This window comes from Dama dama, chromosome 22 (assembly GCF_033118175.1).
Source record: "Dama dama isolate Ldn47 chromosome 22, ASM3311817v1, whole genome shotgun sequence".
NCBI classification, from domain to species: Eukaryota; Metazoa; Chordata; class Mammalia; order Artiodactyla; family Cervidae; genus Dama; species Dama dama.
The window spans coordinates 20,113,537-20,129,181 of NC_083702.1; the positions used below are offsets into that span (position 1 = coordinate 20,113,537).

Genomic DNA, 15,645 nt, shown 5'->3' on the forward strand with positions numbered 1-15,645 from the left:
GAGGGTAGACTATCCCTTCTCCAGAGGAACTTACCCAGGAACGGAACCGAGGTCTCTTGCATTGCAAATGGATTCTTTACCAGCTGAGCTACCCAATAAACCCATGAACATATTTGGTTCATGCCAAAAGGTTTTAGACAAGACCAAATATGACCAAGTATCAAAGACCTTTCAGTATGACCAAGCATCAAAGACCTTTCAATATGGGTCTTATGGATGTTTTGGATGGGACCAAATGCCTGGTAAGGGGGAATTCTGCCAGCTGATCTGTTCCAATTGTGCATTCTGGAAATGGAAAATAACCACAGAATGGGTTTGGGGACACACTGGGCCCACAGTGAGATGGACCTAAACTAAAACTCCACTTATCGCCTAACCTCCCTAAGCTCTTCCTCTGTCTGGTGGGTCACAATGATATTATTGGTCTCCTGGAACTAGCGTAGGTTCAGAGCCAGAGACTAGTATTTTCTGAAAGGTCTGATTATTTCCTTTTCTCAAATGCATGATTATGCTAATAAAAGGGGAATTTGTGCTTATGTCCTCACCATTTTAGGATCTGTCAGAAGCCCTGGTTCCCTGAGTACAAACTCTTTTCTCAGGCAACACGGTGAAAATCTCATTAAATTTTAAGCTATGTCTGCTCCTCTGGACTTCTCATGCCAGGAGCCCAGCAGGAAAGAAAATGAGTCACAATCCTAACAGGGCTCATTAAACCTGGTTATCAGGAGATTGTAGGGCTGTTGCCTAAGACAGGAAGTGAAGCATGTATTTGACCCCAAGCTGATCCACTAGATATCTCTTGATAGTCCCCTGTTAAATTTTGACAGCAAATAGGTAAGTTCAGTAGAAATGGGGTATTATATCCAGGGGCTTAGACCCCTTAGTGATGAGTCTCTTGGTCACCCTACCAGGTGAAATGTTTAGTTTAGTTCAAGGTGTTGGTAAGGGTCATGGAACTAGAATTGTAGTGGGATAGGAAGGTGATGAATATTAGTTCCAGTTTCAGGAAAGATTGCAACGATTGGGAGTATAGTTTGTCCCACTAATTTTTTGTGAGTTTCATCAAGAAAAGAGACTGGACAGAACACTGGAGGGGCTGGTAAAGGAAAGTCACATATTAATCAAGCAAATCAAGCAGTGACAGAGTAGACTTCAGCAAGTACTCTGGTTTGCTACCCAGATTCTCCCATCAGGACTGATGTACTTACTTCCCAAGGTACTGAGAGTGTTGGCAACTGAATTCTCTGCTGAGTCTTTTTCTTGAAATTGCCGTCTGCCAAAGGGAGTCACCTTTCTCAGGGACAGCCTACATCAAATGAGTGGACAAGGTAACAGGTGAGGGTGGGGTGTAAAGGTTCAGCCTTCTGGCCTCTAAAGATGCAGCTTTGAAAGACCAGCCTAGCTCCAGAGTTCCCTATAGGATTAGCTGAGCCCTAATCCTCAACTGTGTTGTATGGATGAACTTTTACCTTTATCCAGTGTTTCTTGTCTTACTCTCTAAGCTCTTATTCTCAAGAACATATAACATTAAATCTTCTACATAGAAATCTCAGAATTTTAGAGACTATTTGCTAGGGAATCCTACATATTAAAAAAAAAAAAAAGCTAAAGTGATTATTTTCTGGATTCATTTTATAATTTTAAGGAAATAAAAACATGTTGTCATATATGACTCTAGTTGCTTCTATTTTACTTGACTCTTACTGTATTCACTCACTTATTCATTATTCATCAAGTCAATCAATGAGCATGCTCTAATCATAGAAACTGTAGTTGTTCAGTCGCTCAGTCATGTCCAGCTCTTTGCAACCCCATGGACTGTAGCACACCAGGCTCCTCTGTCCTTCCTTGTTTCCCAGAGTTTGCACAAATTGACGTTCATTGAGTCAGTGATGCTATCTAACCATCTCATCCTCTGCTGCCCACTTCTCTTTTTGCCTTTATCTTTCAAGATCACACAATAAATGACATATTTGTGGGTTTTAGTCTGACATGTAAGGAGTCTAGACATGATCATGCCCAATCACACAACAAGTTAAAAAAAAAGACTAAAAATAAGCAACCCTTCTTATATCCATCAGAGAACTGAGGTCACAGGGCAAATCACCACACCATAAGTTTGAAGAGACAGGTCAGTAGAATCATAGCTTCCTGGAGCAGAGGCCCAGGAGTAGAAAAATACATGAGTTGCTACCAGAGCAGGAAAACCTAAACTGTAATTGACAAAATTATGGGAAAAATGTTAAAGGAAAGTTCTGCAAAGATAATGACAGCTCATCCAAACAAGATCAATGAATAGACTAAGTTATGTCAAACATTTTCCAAAAAGCAATTTCTGCATGGGATACTTCCTTCCCTGAATTGTTGTTATTTAGTTGCTGAGTTATGTCTGACTCTTTTGCAATCCCATGGACTGTAGCCCATCAGGCTCCTCTGTCTATGGATTTTCCCAGGCAAAAATACTGGAGTGGATTGCCATTGCCATCTCCAGGGGATCTTCCAGGCCCAGGAATCGAACCCACATCTCCTGTGTTGACAGACAGGTTTTTTACTGCTAGTGCCACCCAGGAAGCCCTAGGGTTATTGTGAGAAACAAATAAATCAATAAATGTAAAGTTTTAAGGGGACTCTCCACATAAATCTGATGTGAAGACAGATTTGGACATTATGTAATTATTTAATGAGGAAAAAGTTATAAAAAAAAATACAAAATTGGGCTCTCCCCAAGCAGTGTGTGTGTGTGTGTGTGTGTGTGTGTGTGTGTGTGTGTATGTGTGTGTGTGTGTAATACCTCCCAGGAGTTCTAACCAGGGCAGGAGGAAGAGGGATAGTAGAAACAGAGAGACTGGTTGAGATTCTTGAGATACACTGTGTCTCATATGCCAAGCTACCATAAAAAGCAATGAGGGATAAACTATTCTGACACAAGAAGCTAATATATCCTCAAGACGAGCTTGGGGTTTACTCCTACGCTGTAGAGGCTGCCAGGGATAACATGATGATAGCAGGGCAGCTGGGAGAGGACGATGAGCAATAAATCTGATCAAATTTCAGAGTCACTCCAAGGTCAGAAACAAAAACAGTCATGTTTAGTGAATATGAGAGAGAGTCCATGAAATAAGAATTAAAAGACACAAGATTTCAATGAAAAGAACTGTAACCTCTTTTTGCAAACAAACTAGCCAACAAAGATATCAAAATTATTAATAGCAGATATCTCTCTGGAGAGGAACAATAGAAGAAATCAGCTTTCCCATGAGAATAAAGAAAAGCCCAGTGTATAGGGGTCAGGTGCAGAGTTTTTGACCTTTGATGAATAATTTTATCTTTCTGGGAATGACAGTGGCAGTAGGATACTTTTAAAAAGAAATGATAAAGTTGCTTTTTAAATCTGTGTATATGAGACTTCCATTTCAGTCTTATATGAGAATTAGTAAACCTGTTTACTTGAACTATGAGGCAAGAATACTGGAGTGGATTGCCATTTCCTTCTCCAGGGAATCTTTCTGACCCACGGATCAAACCTGTGTCTCCTGCATTGGCAGCTGGATTCTTTACCTCTGAGCCACCTCGGGGGCCCATATACCCCTTCTCCGGGATCCCCCAGATTTCTACGTGATCCAGCAACTGTCACAACAGGCTTCCTGGACCTTGTTCCACTGCTCTGGCCTGTTTCAATTCTGGCTGTTAAATATTTACACATCGCCCCTGTTCACTTGGGCATGTTTAACAACAAAGCAAGAAAAGTCTGTTATTTGAGAGAAAGGAAATTCAGTGAAATGTGTCTGAGATTTAAGATGGTCATAGAACAGCTATTCTTGTAGGTTTCCAGTAACCTTGAGATGAAATAACAAGAACATCAGATCAGAAGGCATCAGACAATGATGTGGAGGGTGTTGTGTGTAGGAAGTTTATTTGCCTGTTGCCTGATGGTCTAAATATAGAGACAGTGACTATTTAATCTGGTTTTTTCCCCTTTAATAGTAAAGTTTTTTCCTTCCTCATATCACATATAATCATAAGTCCCTTACATCTTGGAGGAAGCATATTAATCCAAGTCTTCAATCTTCACTAATGCAGCTGTCTTCTCGCAAATCCAAGAAATTTCAGCACTGCAGCGGGATATATAAATATTCCCATTTTGAAAATAGGCACATCCCTTGGATTCATTGATCTGAGCATATTCATTAGCACTAAACCTGAAAAAGAATCAACTTTAAATTAATTACAAATATCACATTTGAAACGATCACAATTCAATGTTTTCCACTTCCCTGACAATGAAACATCATGCGTGTGAATGTTGAAAGACTTCTGCGGCCAGCAACCATCAAAATCCCTAAAGCTTGCATATTTGAGTTTTTTTTTTAATTTCCAATTACTCATGATCTCAGATAGAATTATTTAAGAAGGAAGCTTAAATCGGGAGTTGAGAATTTCTATTCTCTCCATAACATGATAGAAACTACAGTGCAGATTATATATTAAAAGAACTAGGATTCCTTTACTATGAAACTTTTGGAAGAAAAACAAAAATAAAATCACATTCTGTATAAGAATATGTTACACTTTACTATGCACAAATATCATTTTGTATATATTTATATATATGTGAGGCGTGAAAAGAATAAAACAGAGGTTAGAGGAAATGAATGACAGCATAGATGTAGTTCTGATATTGGTTCCTAGTTCTTCTGCTAAAGAATTGATGATAACTCTTAAGTAATGTCATCAGAAAATGATGATCATGTCTAAATCTTCCATATGCCCTGGACTGCTTTTATTCAAATGATCTGCACTACACTATAATTTTCTTTTCTCACTTCAAGGCTTAGCTCACTAAATCTTACTTGCGATGTATACACTTTTGTTTACTCTCTCTATGACAATTTTTTAATCTATAAAATGGGAATATAACAGGGCTTTTATCATAGGAATAATAATAGTTTGAACATCATAAGTATTACTTGTGTTTGTTAAATAGAGAAATAAGCTTAAACTAATAGATGGAATTCAGTGTCCTGCCATGAATTTATCTCACAAATGAAATGAGGTCCTCCTCATTTCCATCTCTATTAATGAAGATCTCTTTTCTTTGGAGGTTGTACATTTTTGTATCTAGATGTATAATTCTTATAATTCACATTTATTTTCTTAATATTCCATTTTTTAGTATCTTTCACTTGGTTCTTTCCCCAATAATTAGAGACTTACAAGGATGGAGAGGGTCTAGAGCTATCCTCCCAAAGCCATCTCCTGCCAGATGGATCCCAAGATAGTCCCAACCAGAAAAAAGGAAACTTGGGTAGTTGTTGTGACCTCAGAAAATCCTGAAAGAGAAAACGGGAAAAAGTTCTGTGAGGGCCACATTCCTGTTTGCTGGAGTAAGAGAGGTGGGACCATTCATCGAATTCATGTGAAAAGTGAAAGTGAAAGTCGCTCAGTCTTGTCCCTCTTTGAGACACTCAGTTGTGTCCAACTCTTTTGTGACCTGGAGTTCTCCAGGCCGGAATACGGGAGTGGGTTGCCATTCCCTTCTCCAGGGAATCTTCCCAACCCAGGAATCAACTGGGGGTCTCCTGCATTGCAGGCATAGTCTTTACCAGCTGAGCTACCAGGGAAGCCCAATTCTTACTCAAAATGCACTGAATTCCTACCATGTGACTCAGAAATTCTATTTACTTTCAAATACATGAATAATTTCTCTAATCAGGGAAAGAGATTCAACCTGACCTTTTCCTCCAGGCTGTCCAACTTCACCAGCGTGGAGTTCTTGTCCCTGCAGTTTTTTCTACTGTTAGGCCAGGTTTTTTCCTCATTTATTGCAAAGTAATAGCAGCTGGTTTGGTACCATTTCCAGGTCTTAGGACAAGGATTGCATTTGTGGTCTGAAAAAGAAATTACACCCAGTAGCACAAACTCAACAACGCTGGAGAGACCAGGACCTGGAAAATAAATCATTCAAATTGACAATGGGGCTTCAAAACCCCCACCCTAAAAACAAACCGCTTTAGGAGCCCCCGGAAGTAAAGTCACCCAAGATTATATGTTGGGACAATGGTGACTGAAATACTCTTTTCAGGGCTCAGTCTTCTGGCCTCAGAAATATCAGCTGTATTTCTTAACTCCTTATAACAACAGGATCATCTAAAATTGTTCATAAAATGAGGAGCTGAAATATTCAGATTGATCTCATCCCAAGATGTTTCCCAAATTCACCTCCATGTTTAAAAAAAAAAAAAGAAAAACTTTATTTTCACTGGTCTTCTGTAAATTTATGGCAGCATCATTAGAAGTCATTGGTAACACCCTCTCATATTCTGATGTGGTGCACATCATCAGTCTAAACCAGAGCAACAGATTTGATCTCACTGGTCAGCAAGTCCTGATTACCTGAAGTGTGAATGATTAGCTCTTGGCAGAGTTTGATGGCCATTTGTCCCTGCCTCTTCAATAGACTGGAGATTTGTGATTTGAGAAATTCCTCCTCCACAGGAAAGTTCCTGTACTCGCTCAGTTGCTGGGATAAGTTGTCCTGCTGTTGGTGGATGATTTTCTGGAGTTGAGTCAGTCTGTCTGAATCTGAGTTAATTTCACTGGACATCTGCAAAGCTCCAAGACAGAAGACAAACTCATATATAGCCTTCCATTCTTTATGACAGCTGTAGATAATTCTCTTAACACAGAAATAGTGCTTAGATTTAATATTTATTGGTAGTCTCTAATAATCCAGGTATCATGGAAAAAACACACCTGATGCCTTTTTATTTCAACTCTTAGGAAAAAAAAAATAGAAAAATAAAAATCGTCTTCATAGTCTAGTTTGTCAAGAGAAAACCATATATTCGGTTTTCATATACAACCAAAATCCTTGTAACAATGAAGTACATCTTTTTCAGGTTTATCTTGGAGACATAAAGAATGAGAGACAGCTGAGGTGGCAGAAAGCATTAGAGGGTTTATGATGCTAGCACCCATCATATTAATATAATCTAACCTAAATTTATATAGGTTACAGATATATTTCCTAATCCCCTGCCCTGAGTTTGATGCAAGCACACTTACACATAATTCCCAGGGTCACCAGCCCAATCAACAGCATCAGACAAAGAGTTAGCAGACCCAGGGCAGCTTGACGCCATATGGAGGATGGAGCTGGATACCCTGAAAAAAGCCAACACAAAGATTAGCAAACAGAACTGCCTTGTGGATTTTACACATTGAGTTGTTTACTTCTCCTACTTAACAACCATCCAGATATCAAAATGCCTCTCTTGCTTCTTCAAATCCTCTATCTCCAAAATATCTAAAATGGCACAAAACAAGGGCCCCACCACAGTTCTTCTCCAGTTTTTCTTTTCTCCACCATCCTCCATTGCTTTAACAGCCTCCTAATTTTCAGGTTTTTGTTTTACATCACCACACATCTTTCTTCTTCAAGATGACTGAATTCATGAATAAGATATTGTGGAAAATTCTCTGGATGATCTCAACAATGGAAGAAACCCTTAGAACCGCAAACCTCCACAAGGCAGGTGTTTCGTGAATTCTGCTTATACCTACTATGTATACTATTTTTCACCTAGTAGATAGTGAATTGATACTGAATGGGAGAATGAATGAATATACAAGATAACATACCAACAGCAGAACAGACCACAAAGCCAGAGGATAACTCTTCAAAATGTAATATCTTACTTATATATATGTATGTGTATATATGTACATGTATGCATATATATTTTTTATACTTATATACATAAGTATATACATAAAACTTTATACATTTATAGTTTTTATACTTACCTCACCTTCTTATTCCTTAATTCTGGATCTAGGGGCATCTAGCTTAGTGTCTCAGATAGATTAATGCAATCTCCAGGTGCTCTGACATATGCAGCATATTCACAACTCCCTTTTTCTCAAGTATTAAGTTATTTTTAACAACAAAACAGAAATGTATAACCACCTTTATTAGACACATGCAAAGTCTATCCTATCATCTTTTTGTATCTCATCCCCAAAACCACACATACACATATATACACATACATGCTTAAAATAAAAACAAATCTAAAAAGCAGGAGAACATTGTAGATGACTCGGACAACAAACTGTCCTAAACTATCAGCAGATTCCTGAAGGTAAAGGATGTAGTCTGATTCGTTAAATTGGATTCCTGATCACAGAAACAGCTATTTCTTTCAATTTGGTACAAGAGAATGAGCAAAGGATAAGAACTGAGTCTCAACTCTACCATGTAACAATTGCATGAATATGGTTAAGTCATTTAATGTTTTCCAGCTCAGTTTTCTCATTAATATTTCAGAGAAAGTACTACTATTGTTCCATTTCTTTCATAATTTTATTTTGATGAAGGCATGATATCATGTATATAAAATACTATACACATATCAATATTGATTCAGCATGACTAATTATACTGGGAATTTCAACTTCCCTTTGAAAAATTTGTAAGTACTTATAAGACAGAAGCTAGCTCTTGTCTATTTTAACCTCACTCATCCTCCAGTTTATCTTTTCAGATAAAGTTCAGATAATCCTACCAAAAAAAAAAAAAAAAAAAATTCCCACCGACTTCTCTAGTTTAGAAGTTTCCAAACTGGCCTCTAAAAAAATATTCCCCTTGGCATCTCTCACAAGTTATAAATATCAAGGACTACATTTATAAAAGAAATCTCAGTCCTCAATCTCTGGCATCCTCAGCTGAAATAATTCACTATAACACAGAGCTTGGTGACACACAGCAATATCTCCCAATTTTAAAAAGTCCTGGAAGCCACATATTTCCTCCTTAATGTAGAGCACACCACTCTACCAAAAGCTTCTCCAACTTTGTCTCCATTTTGGAAATTCCACAGCAGACCTCTCAAAAAGCATCAATGTCAAAGCCAGCACCTCAGGGTATCTAACACCTGTCCATCCCCCAAGATCACGTCTTGCCATCTCTGAACCCTTACCTCTTTTCCTTAGGTTATTTCTATCCTGATTATTTCCTGCTGCAACGGAATCCTGAAACGTGAGTGTCGCGTAGGTCACGTCTTCAGACATTGTAGAAGAAAGCTCTACTCTATGCGTAATTAATGTTTCAATATCATCAAACCCCAGAACACAATGTTCTTTGCAAGGCTGGGAGTTCTTATGTTCACACCCAAGTGACCCAAGACCCATCCCACCATCCCCCCATTAGGACAGAATGAAGATCTGTTTTTCTGCAGAAAAAGTGAGAGAAAGCAACTGTTGCCTTTAGCAATCAAAATACTACAGATCTCAACTGCCTGCTCCTTCAGCATTGTTTCTTGCTGAAGCAAAGAAGGGATACTTGGAAGTGGAGCAGGGATGATGGCTTTGTGGGGAAGTTCCCATGATTCTCAGCACGGAGGCTGGGGACTGAGTGTTCCCAGCTCAGGCTGCCCTGAGTGTCTTAATAATGACACAGGTTGTCCTCTTTGCCTGTGTCTAAGGTCAGCTAATCCTGTGAATCTGGTTTACTTGCTCTTTAAAAAAAATATTTTGGAAGTGCTTTGTGCATGTGAAATCTTAGTTCCCTGACCAGGAATTGAATCCATGTCCCCCTGCAGTAGAACTCCAGAGTCTTGACCACTAAACCACCAGGGAAGTCCTGGATCTTGCTTTACACTCACTCATATGGGGTATCAAGGAGACACATATAAGACAGCAAGAGCTCTGTAGTTACACATACCAAGACAGGAAGAGCTGTACAGTTGAAAACCACCCACATATGACTGCTGATTAAAAAAGAAATGTTGGTGAGAGACAGACCGACAGCTGGTGTTGGCAATGGGCTCAGAGAAGAAATAACAGCTATTGAAATGGGACATTATGGGAGTTTCCTTCCTACATGACTATGTTCTTAACGGAATAATGCTCCTTTAGGTAACAGCTAACACTTAGAATGAGATTTTAAAAATGATTGCTTGATGTTTAGGAGAGTGAAAAAGGCAGGCAGGTTAGGGACAGAATGAGGCTGGCACATGGGAAAGTGCTTTTGTTTCCGTTTTTAATGTGTTTGCTCACTTGGCTTTTAGCCCAACGGCAGCCCACAGTCATTGTTGAAGGACAGGTGAAATTCCTATAGAAAACATGTGGTCTTCTAGGTATGAAAAATCAGAAGATAGAGTTTGGGGAAACCACAGGGATGGATAGTGCTGGATATTCATAAGGAGCACTGATAATGGGAAAATGGTCAGTGTGTTTTTAGGCCTCTCTTTCAGCTACAATTTACTTACATTTTATTAAAAACAAAAAAAAAAACAACTTGCTGAACTAACCAAGCTCTATCTTTTCTTAGGCCTAAAAATGCTCTGAAAATGTGTTTCCAATAAAACTGAAATAAACCCATTGCACAAAAACTGAAGTTAACCCACAGCTGGAACTATAGGTTTCAGCAATACCCCAATGAGTAATAAAGAACTGACAATTTATATAGAAAGCGTTCTGGCTGTTTCTTTGGGTGAATATGAGAAAAAATAGCATACCACATATGTGGTTTGTCATTTAGTCGCAACAAGCATTGGACTTAACAGTTCTTAGAGGACTGCATCTACTTCCAATCCCATCATACTTTTTAAAACATTCTTATTTATACAAGAAAGTAAATTGTTGTTAAGAACCTGTGGTAGGCAGAAAAAAAGCCCCCAAAAGATGTCTGTGTCCTAGTCCCCAGAACCTTTGAATAGGGTAGTTTACATGGCAAAAGGGACATTTCAAATGTGATTAAGATAACAAGAGGAAATTATTTTTGAGAGATGAAATTATCCTGTATTATCTGGGTGGTCCTAATTTTAACTTTTTATTTTGTATTGGGGACTAGCTGATTGGGCTTCCCTGGTGACTCAGAAAGTAAAGAATCTGCCTGCAAAGCAAGAGACCCAGGTTCAATTCCTGGGTTAGGAAGATGCCCTGAAGAAGGGAATGGCAACCCACTCCAGTCCAGCCTGGAAAATTCTGACCCCACCCCCCACCCCCCAGTGGCTCAGCCATAAAGAATCTGTCTGCAATGCAGAAGCCTCAGGAGACATGGGTTCAATCCATGGATCTGTAAGATCCCTTGGAGGAGGGCATGGCAATCCACTCCGGTGTTCTTACCTGGAGAATCCCATGGACAGAGGAGTCTGGTGGGCCACAGTCCATAGGGTCACAAAGAGTTGGCTATGACTGAAGCAACTTAGCATGCATGCATAGCCAATTAGCAATGCTGTGATAGTTTCAAGTAGACATTGAAAGGACTCAGCCATATATATATATACACTATCCATCCTCCCCTAAACTCCCCTCCCATCCAGGCTGCCATATAACATTGAGCAGAGTTCCATGTGCTACACAGTAGGTCCTTGTAGGTTATCCATTTTGAATATAGTCATATATACAGGCAACTATAAGTTCATTCTCTGTGAATCTCTTTCTGTTTAGTAAGTTTACTTGTATCATTTCTTTTCAGATTCTGCATATAAGGATGCCACATGATATTTCTCCTTTTCAGTCTGACTTACTTCACTCAGTATGACAATGAATAGGTCCAACCACGTTGCTGAAAATAGCATTATTTCATTCTTTTTAATGGCTGAGAAAAAGGATTATGTTGTGAAAGTGCTGTACTCAATATGTCAGCAAATTTGGAAAACTCAGCAGTGGCCACAGGACTGGAAAAGGTCAGTTTTCATTCCAGTCCCAAAGAAAGGCAATGTCAAAGAATGCTCAAACTACCGCACGATTGCACTCATCTCACACGCTAGTAAAGTGATGCTCAAAATTCTCCAAACCAGGCTTTAGCAATAACCATGAACTTCCAGGTGTTCAAGCTGGTTTTAGAAAAGGCAGAGGGAGGTGGGGCAAGATGGCTGCTGAGCGGAGCTTGTGTCGTCGGGCTCTGCCCTGGCTCCCGGTTGGGTAGGGTCGTTCGGGTCCTCCTCCTACTGCTGTGGTTTGCGGCCCGCGGAGGCGCGCTATACTTCCACATTGGGGAGACGGGGGGAAAAAGTGCTTTATTGAGGAGATTCCGGACGAGACCATGGTTATAGGAAACTACCGGACGCAGCTGTATGACAAACAGCGAGAGGACTACCAGCCAGCCACCCCTGGACTTGGCATGTTCGTGGAGGTTAAAGACCCAGAGGATAAAGTTATCCTGGCCCGGCACTGTGGCTCTGAAGGCAGATTCACCTTCACCTCCCATACCCCTGGTGAGCATCAGATCTGTCTTCACTCCAATTCCACCAAGTTCTCTCTTTTTGCTGGAGGCATGCTGAGAGTTCACCTGGATATCCAGGTAGGTGAACATGCCAACGATTATGCAGAAATTGCTGCCAAAGACAAATTAAGTGAGCTGCAGCTACGAGTGCGACAGCGGGTCGAGCAAGTGGAGCAGATCTAGAAAGAGCAGAACTACCAGCGGTGGCGAGAGGAACGCTTCCGGCAGACCAGCGAGAGCACCAACCAAAGGGTGCTGTGGTGGTCGATCCTGCAGACCCTCATCCTCGTAGCCATCGGCGTCTGGCAGATGAGACACCTCAAGAGCTTCTTTGAAGCCAAGAAGCTGGTGTAGCCATCCCAGGCCAGCCTTCCTCCCTGGCTGGGGAAGAAAGGGCCTCCTGGACTGACTTCTCTCTGGCAGGAGAACTGGTTCCTGGCCATGGGTATTTGGAGGGGAGAAGGGCCACAGCCCAAGCGGAGGGCAGCAGCTTGGCTGGCTAATACTGAGCAGATGGTTGAATAAATGCCTGCCTCCTCCCTGGGCCCCTTTGCAGTAATCTGGTGAAGCCACTGGGAGCCCTACTGACACCTCAGAATCACAGTGTTACAGGATGTGAGCCTGTTGTCTGGGATGACTGGGGGGAGGGGAGCAGGTGGGCAAGCCAGTCTTCCTTCTGTCTTCCTTTGCTAACTTGGAATTTTGACCAGGTTGGGGCTTAGCTGTGATTCCCTGTCACCCAGGAAACCTCACTATTCCCTCCTTGGGCCTAGACCCAGCCTGCTGATCTGGGGTGTGTCAATTGAGGGTGGGGTATGGGGAGTTGCACTGTGGGAAAGTAGCCCTGAGGTTGACCCCAGGTTCTTCATGTGGTTGTTCTTTTGGGGACTGAAGAAGCTGGGGTCAGGCCAAGCAGAGGCCTTGGTGCTGGTTGGGGATGGGGCCTGCAGAGTCTTAGTTACTGATTTCATTTTCAATAAGTCTAGGTTTGTTACATCGGTTTCCCAATTAAAAAAAAAAAAAAATTGAAAAAAAAAAAAAAGAAAGAAAAGGCAGAGGAACCAGAGATCAAATTGCCAACATTCTCTGGATCATCGAAAAAGCAAGAGAGTTACAGAAAAACATCTATTTCTGCTTTATTGACTATGCCAAAGCCTTTGACTGTATGGATCACAATAAACTGTGGAAAATTCTGAAAGAGATGGCAATACTAGACCACTTGACCTGCCTCTAGAGAAACCTATATGCAGGTCAGGAAGCAACAGTTAGAACTGGACATGGACCAACAGACTGGTTTCAAATAGGAAAAGGAGAACGTCAAGGCTGTACTTGTCACCCTGCTTATTTAACTTCTATGCAGAGTACATCATGAGAAACGCTGGGCTGGAAGAAGCACAAGCTGGAATCAAGATTGCCGGGAGAAATGTCAATAACCTCAGATATACTGATGACACCACCCTTATGGCAGAAACTGAAGAGTAACTAAAGAGCCTCTTGATGAAAGTGAAAGAGGAGAGTGAAAAAGTTGGCTTACAGCTCAACATTCAGAAAACTAAGATCATAGCATCCAGTCCCATCACTTTAAAGCAAATAGATGGGGAGACAGTGAGAGACTTTATTTTTCTGGGCTCCAAAATCACTGCAGATGGTCATTGCAGCCATGAAATTAAAAGACGCTTACTCCTTGGAAGGAAAGTTGTGAACAACCTAGACAGCATATTAAAAAGCAGAGACATTACTTTGTCAATAAAGGTCCATCTAGTCAAGACTATGGTTTTTCCAGTAATCATGTATGGGTGTGAGAGTTGGACTGTAAAGAAAACCAAGCACCGAAGAATTGATGCTTTTGAACTGTGGTTTTAGAGAAGACTCTTGAGAGTCCCGTGGACTGCAAGCAGATCCAACCAGTTCATCTTAAAAGAGATCAGTCCAGGGTGTTCATTGGAAGGACTGATACTGAAGCTGAAACTCCAATACTTTGGCCACCTGATGCGAAGAGCTGACTCATTTGAAAAGACCCTGATGCTGGGAAAGATTGAGGCTGGGAGAAGGGGACGACCGAGGATGAGATGGTTGGATGGCATCACCGACTCAATGGACATGGGTTTGGGTGAACTCCGGGAATTGGTGATGAACAGGGAGGGCTGGCGTGCTGCAGTTCAAGGGGTCGCAAAGAGTCGGACATGACTGAGTGACTGAACTGAACTGAATATTCCATTATATAAATGTACCACACCTTCTTTAGCCATTCCTCTGTTGACAGACATTTAGGTTGGTTCCATGTCTTGACTACTGTAAACAGTGCTGCAATGAACATTGGAGTGAATGGATCCTTTCAGATCATGTTTTTTTCTGGATACATGCTCAGGAGTAGGATTGCAGAGTCATATGATAGGTCTGTTTTTTAGTTTTTTAAGGAACCTCCATACTGTTCTCCATAGTGGTTGCACCAGTTTACATTCTAAGTGGTCCCAATTTAATCCTAAGAAAGTGGGGAACCATTCCTAGATGTGATCAGAGAGACATGAGACCCAAAGAAGGGTCAGAGAGATATAACGTTTCTGGGTGAAGACAGAGAAAAGGGGCCAGGAGCCAAGGAATACAAAGAAGCTAAAGGATGAAAAGTCAAGGAAATGGATTCTTCCCACAGAACATTCAGAAGGAGCGCAGTTCAGCCTTGACTTTACCGAGATCTGGGTTGGCCTTCTAACCTACAGAGCTGTGAGACAATAAACTTGTATTGTTTAAGCTGTTGTTTCTGTGTAACTTGGTAAAGCAGCAAATACAAAACTCTACAAATATTTGGAGACTATACATGAGGAAGGAAACAAAGAAATCATTTCTAAAGGCTTCCTTTGGGGTAAGGAGGAGATTAGGTAACTGTACTCAGGAAGAGAATGTGGGTTAGGTTTTTGTTTTCAGATGACTGGAGGAGTGATTTGAAAGCTCGCAAGGTTCACCTCTGTGCGAAGATTAGCTTAGTCACAGGCCTCCAGAATGAACTGCAACACTTTAGGGGTATGAATTAATACCAACAGGCTGCAGAAATGCAACCAATTATTCTTCAGTAACACTTTGGCATGATCTCTAAATACATAAATGTACATATATTTCTTGCTTTTTTTTTTTTTTTTCAAACTTATGGAGTGCTCAATCCAAAGCAAGTTAACAAACTAAAAAGCATGGAGCAGCTCTGAATCCCACTGCCAAGAATGTGGAAATGAAAAATAAATCTGCATTCATGTTCTGTTCTAGGTAAATTAGGTGAAGGCACAGACCATTAATATGAGCAAAAGTTAAATCAAACAAGTGATTACAAAAATGAGAACTTGAGCATTCTCTGATGGTCCAGTGGTTAAAACTTGAAACTTTCATTGCCGTGGACCTGGGTTCCATGTTTGGTTGGGGAACTG

General features: G+C 40.7%; 1 protein-coding gene and 1 pseudogene across 2 annotated transcripts; one reads left to right on the plus strand and one right to left on the minus strand.

The window, feature by feature from the left end:
* Window positions 1–4,048: 4,048 nt before the first annotated feature.
* On the minus strand, window positions 4,049–9,112 carry CLEC12B (C-type lectin domain family 12 member B). 2 transcript variants are annotated; one of them, XM_061124100.1, is made up of 6 exons: window positions 8,982–9,112; window positions 7,066–7,164; window positions 6,394–6,612; window positions 5,734–5,888; window positions 5,215–5,330; window positions 4,049–4,112 (listed from the first exon to the last, which is right to left on the minus strand). In XM_061124100.1, exons 1-6 carry the CDS (start codon window positions 9,070–9,072, stop codon window positions 4,049–4,051), a joined length of 744 nt encoding a protein of 247 aa, XP_060980083.1. In that variant the 5' UTR covers window positions 9,073–9,112. The 2 variants fall into 2 exon arrangements, with proteins under 2 accessions (XP_060980083.1, XP_060980082.1); XM_061124099.1 differs by having other exon boundaries at window positions 4,049–4,199.
* Window positions 9,113–11,878: 2,766 nt separating this feature from the next.
* On the plus strand, window positions 11,879–12,682 carry LOC133043268 (transmembrane emp24 domain-containing protein 9-like; annotated as a pseudogene).
* The last annotated feature ends 2,963 nt before the right edge of the window (window positions 12,683–15,645 follow it).

Excerpts from the sequence above, each read along its gene's own strand:
- CLEC12B (XM_061124099.1), bottom strand. The coding sequence starts at position 9,072 with ATGTCTGAAGACGTGACCTACGCGACACTCACGTTTCAGGATTCCGTT. Across the intron at positions 5,889-6,393 it reads GCTAATCATTCACACTTCAG|ACCACAAATGCAATCCTTGT; the intron begins GTAATCAGGACT and ends TTTCTTTTTCAG. Across the intron at positions 5,331-5,733 it reads TGGACAGCCTGGAGGAAAAG|GATTTTCTGAGGTCACAACA; the intron begins GTCAGGTTGAAT and ends TTTCTCTTTCAG.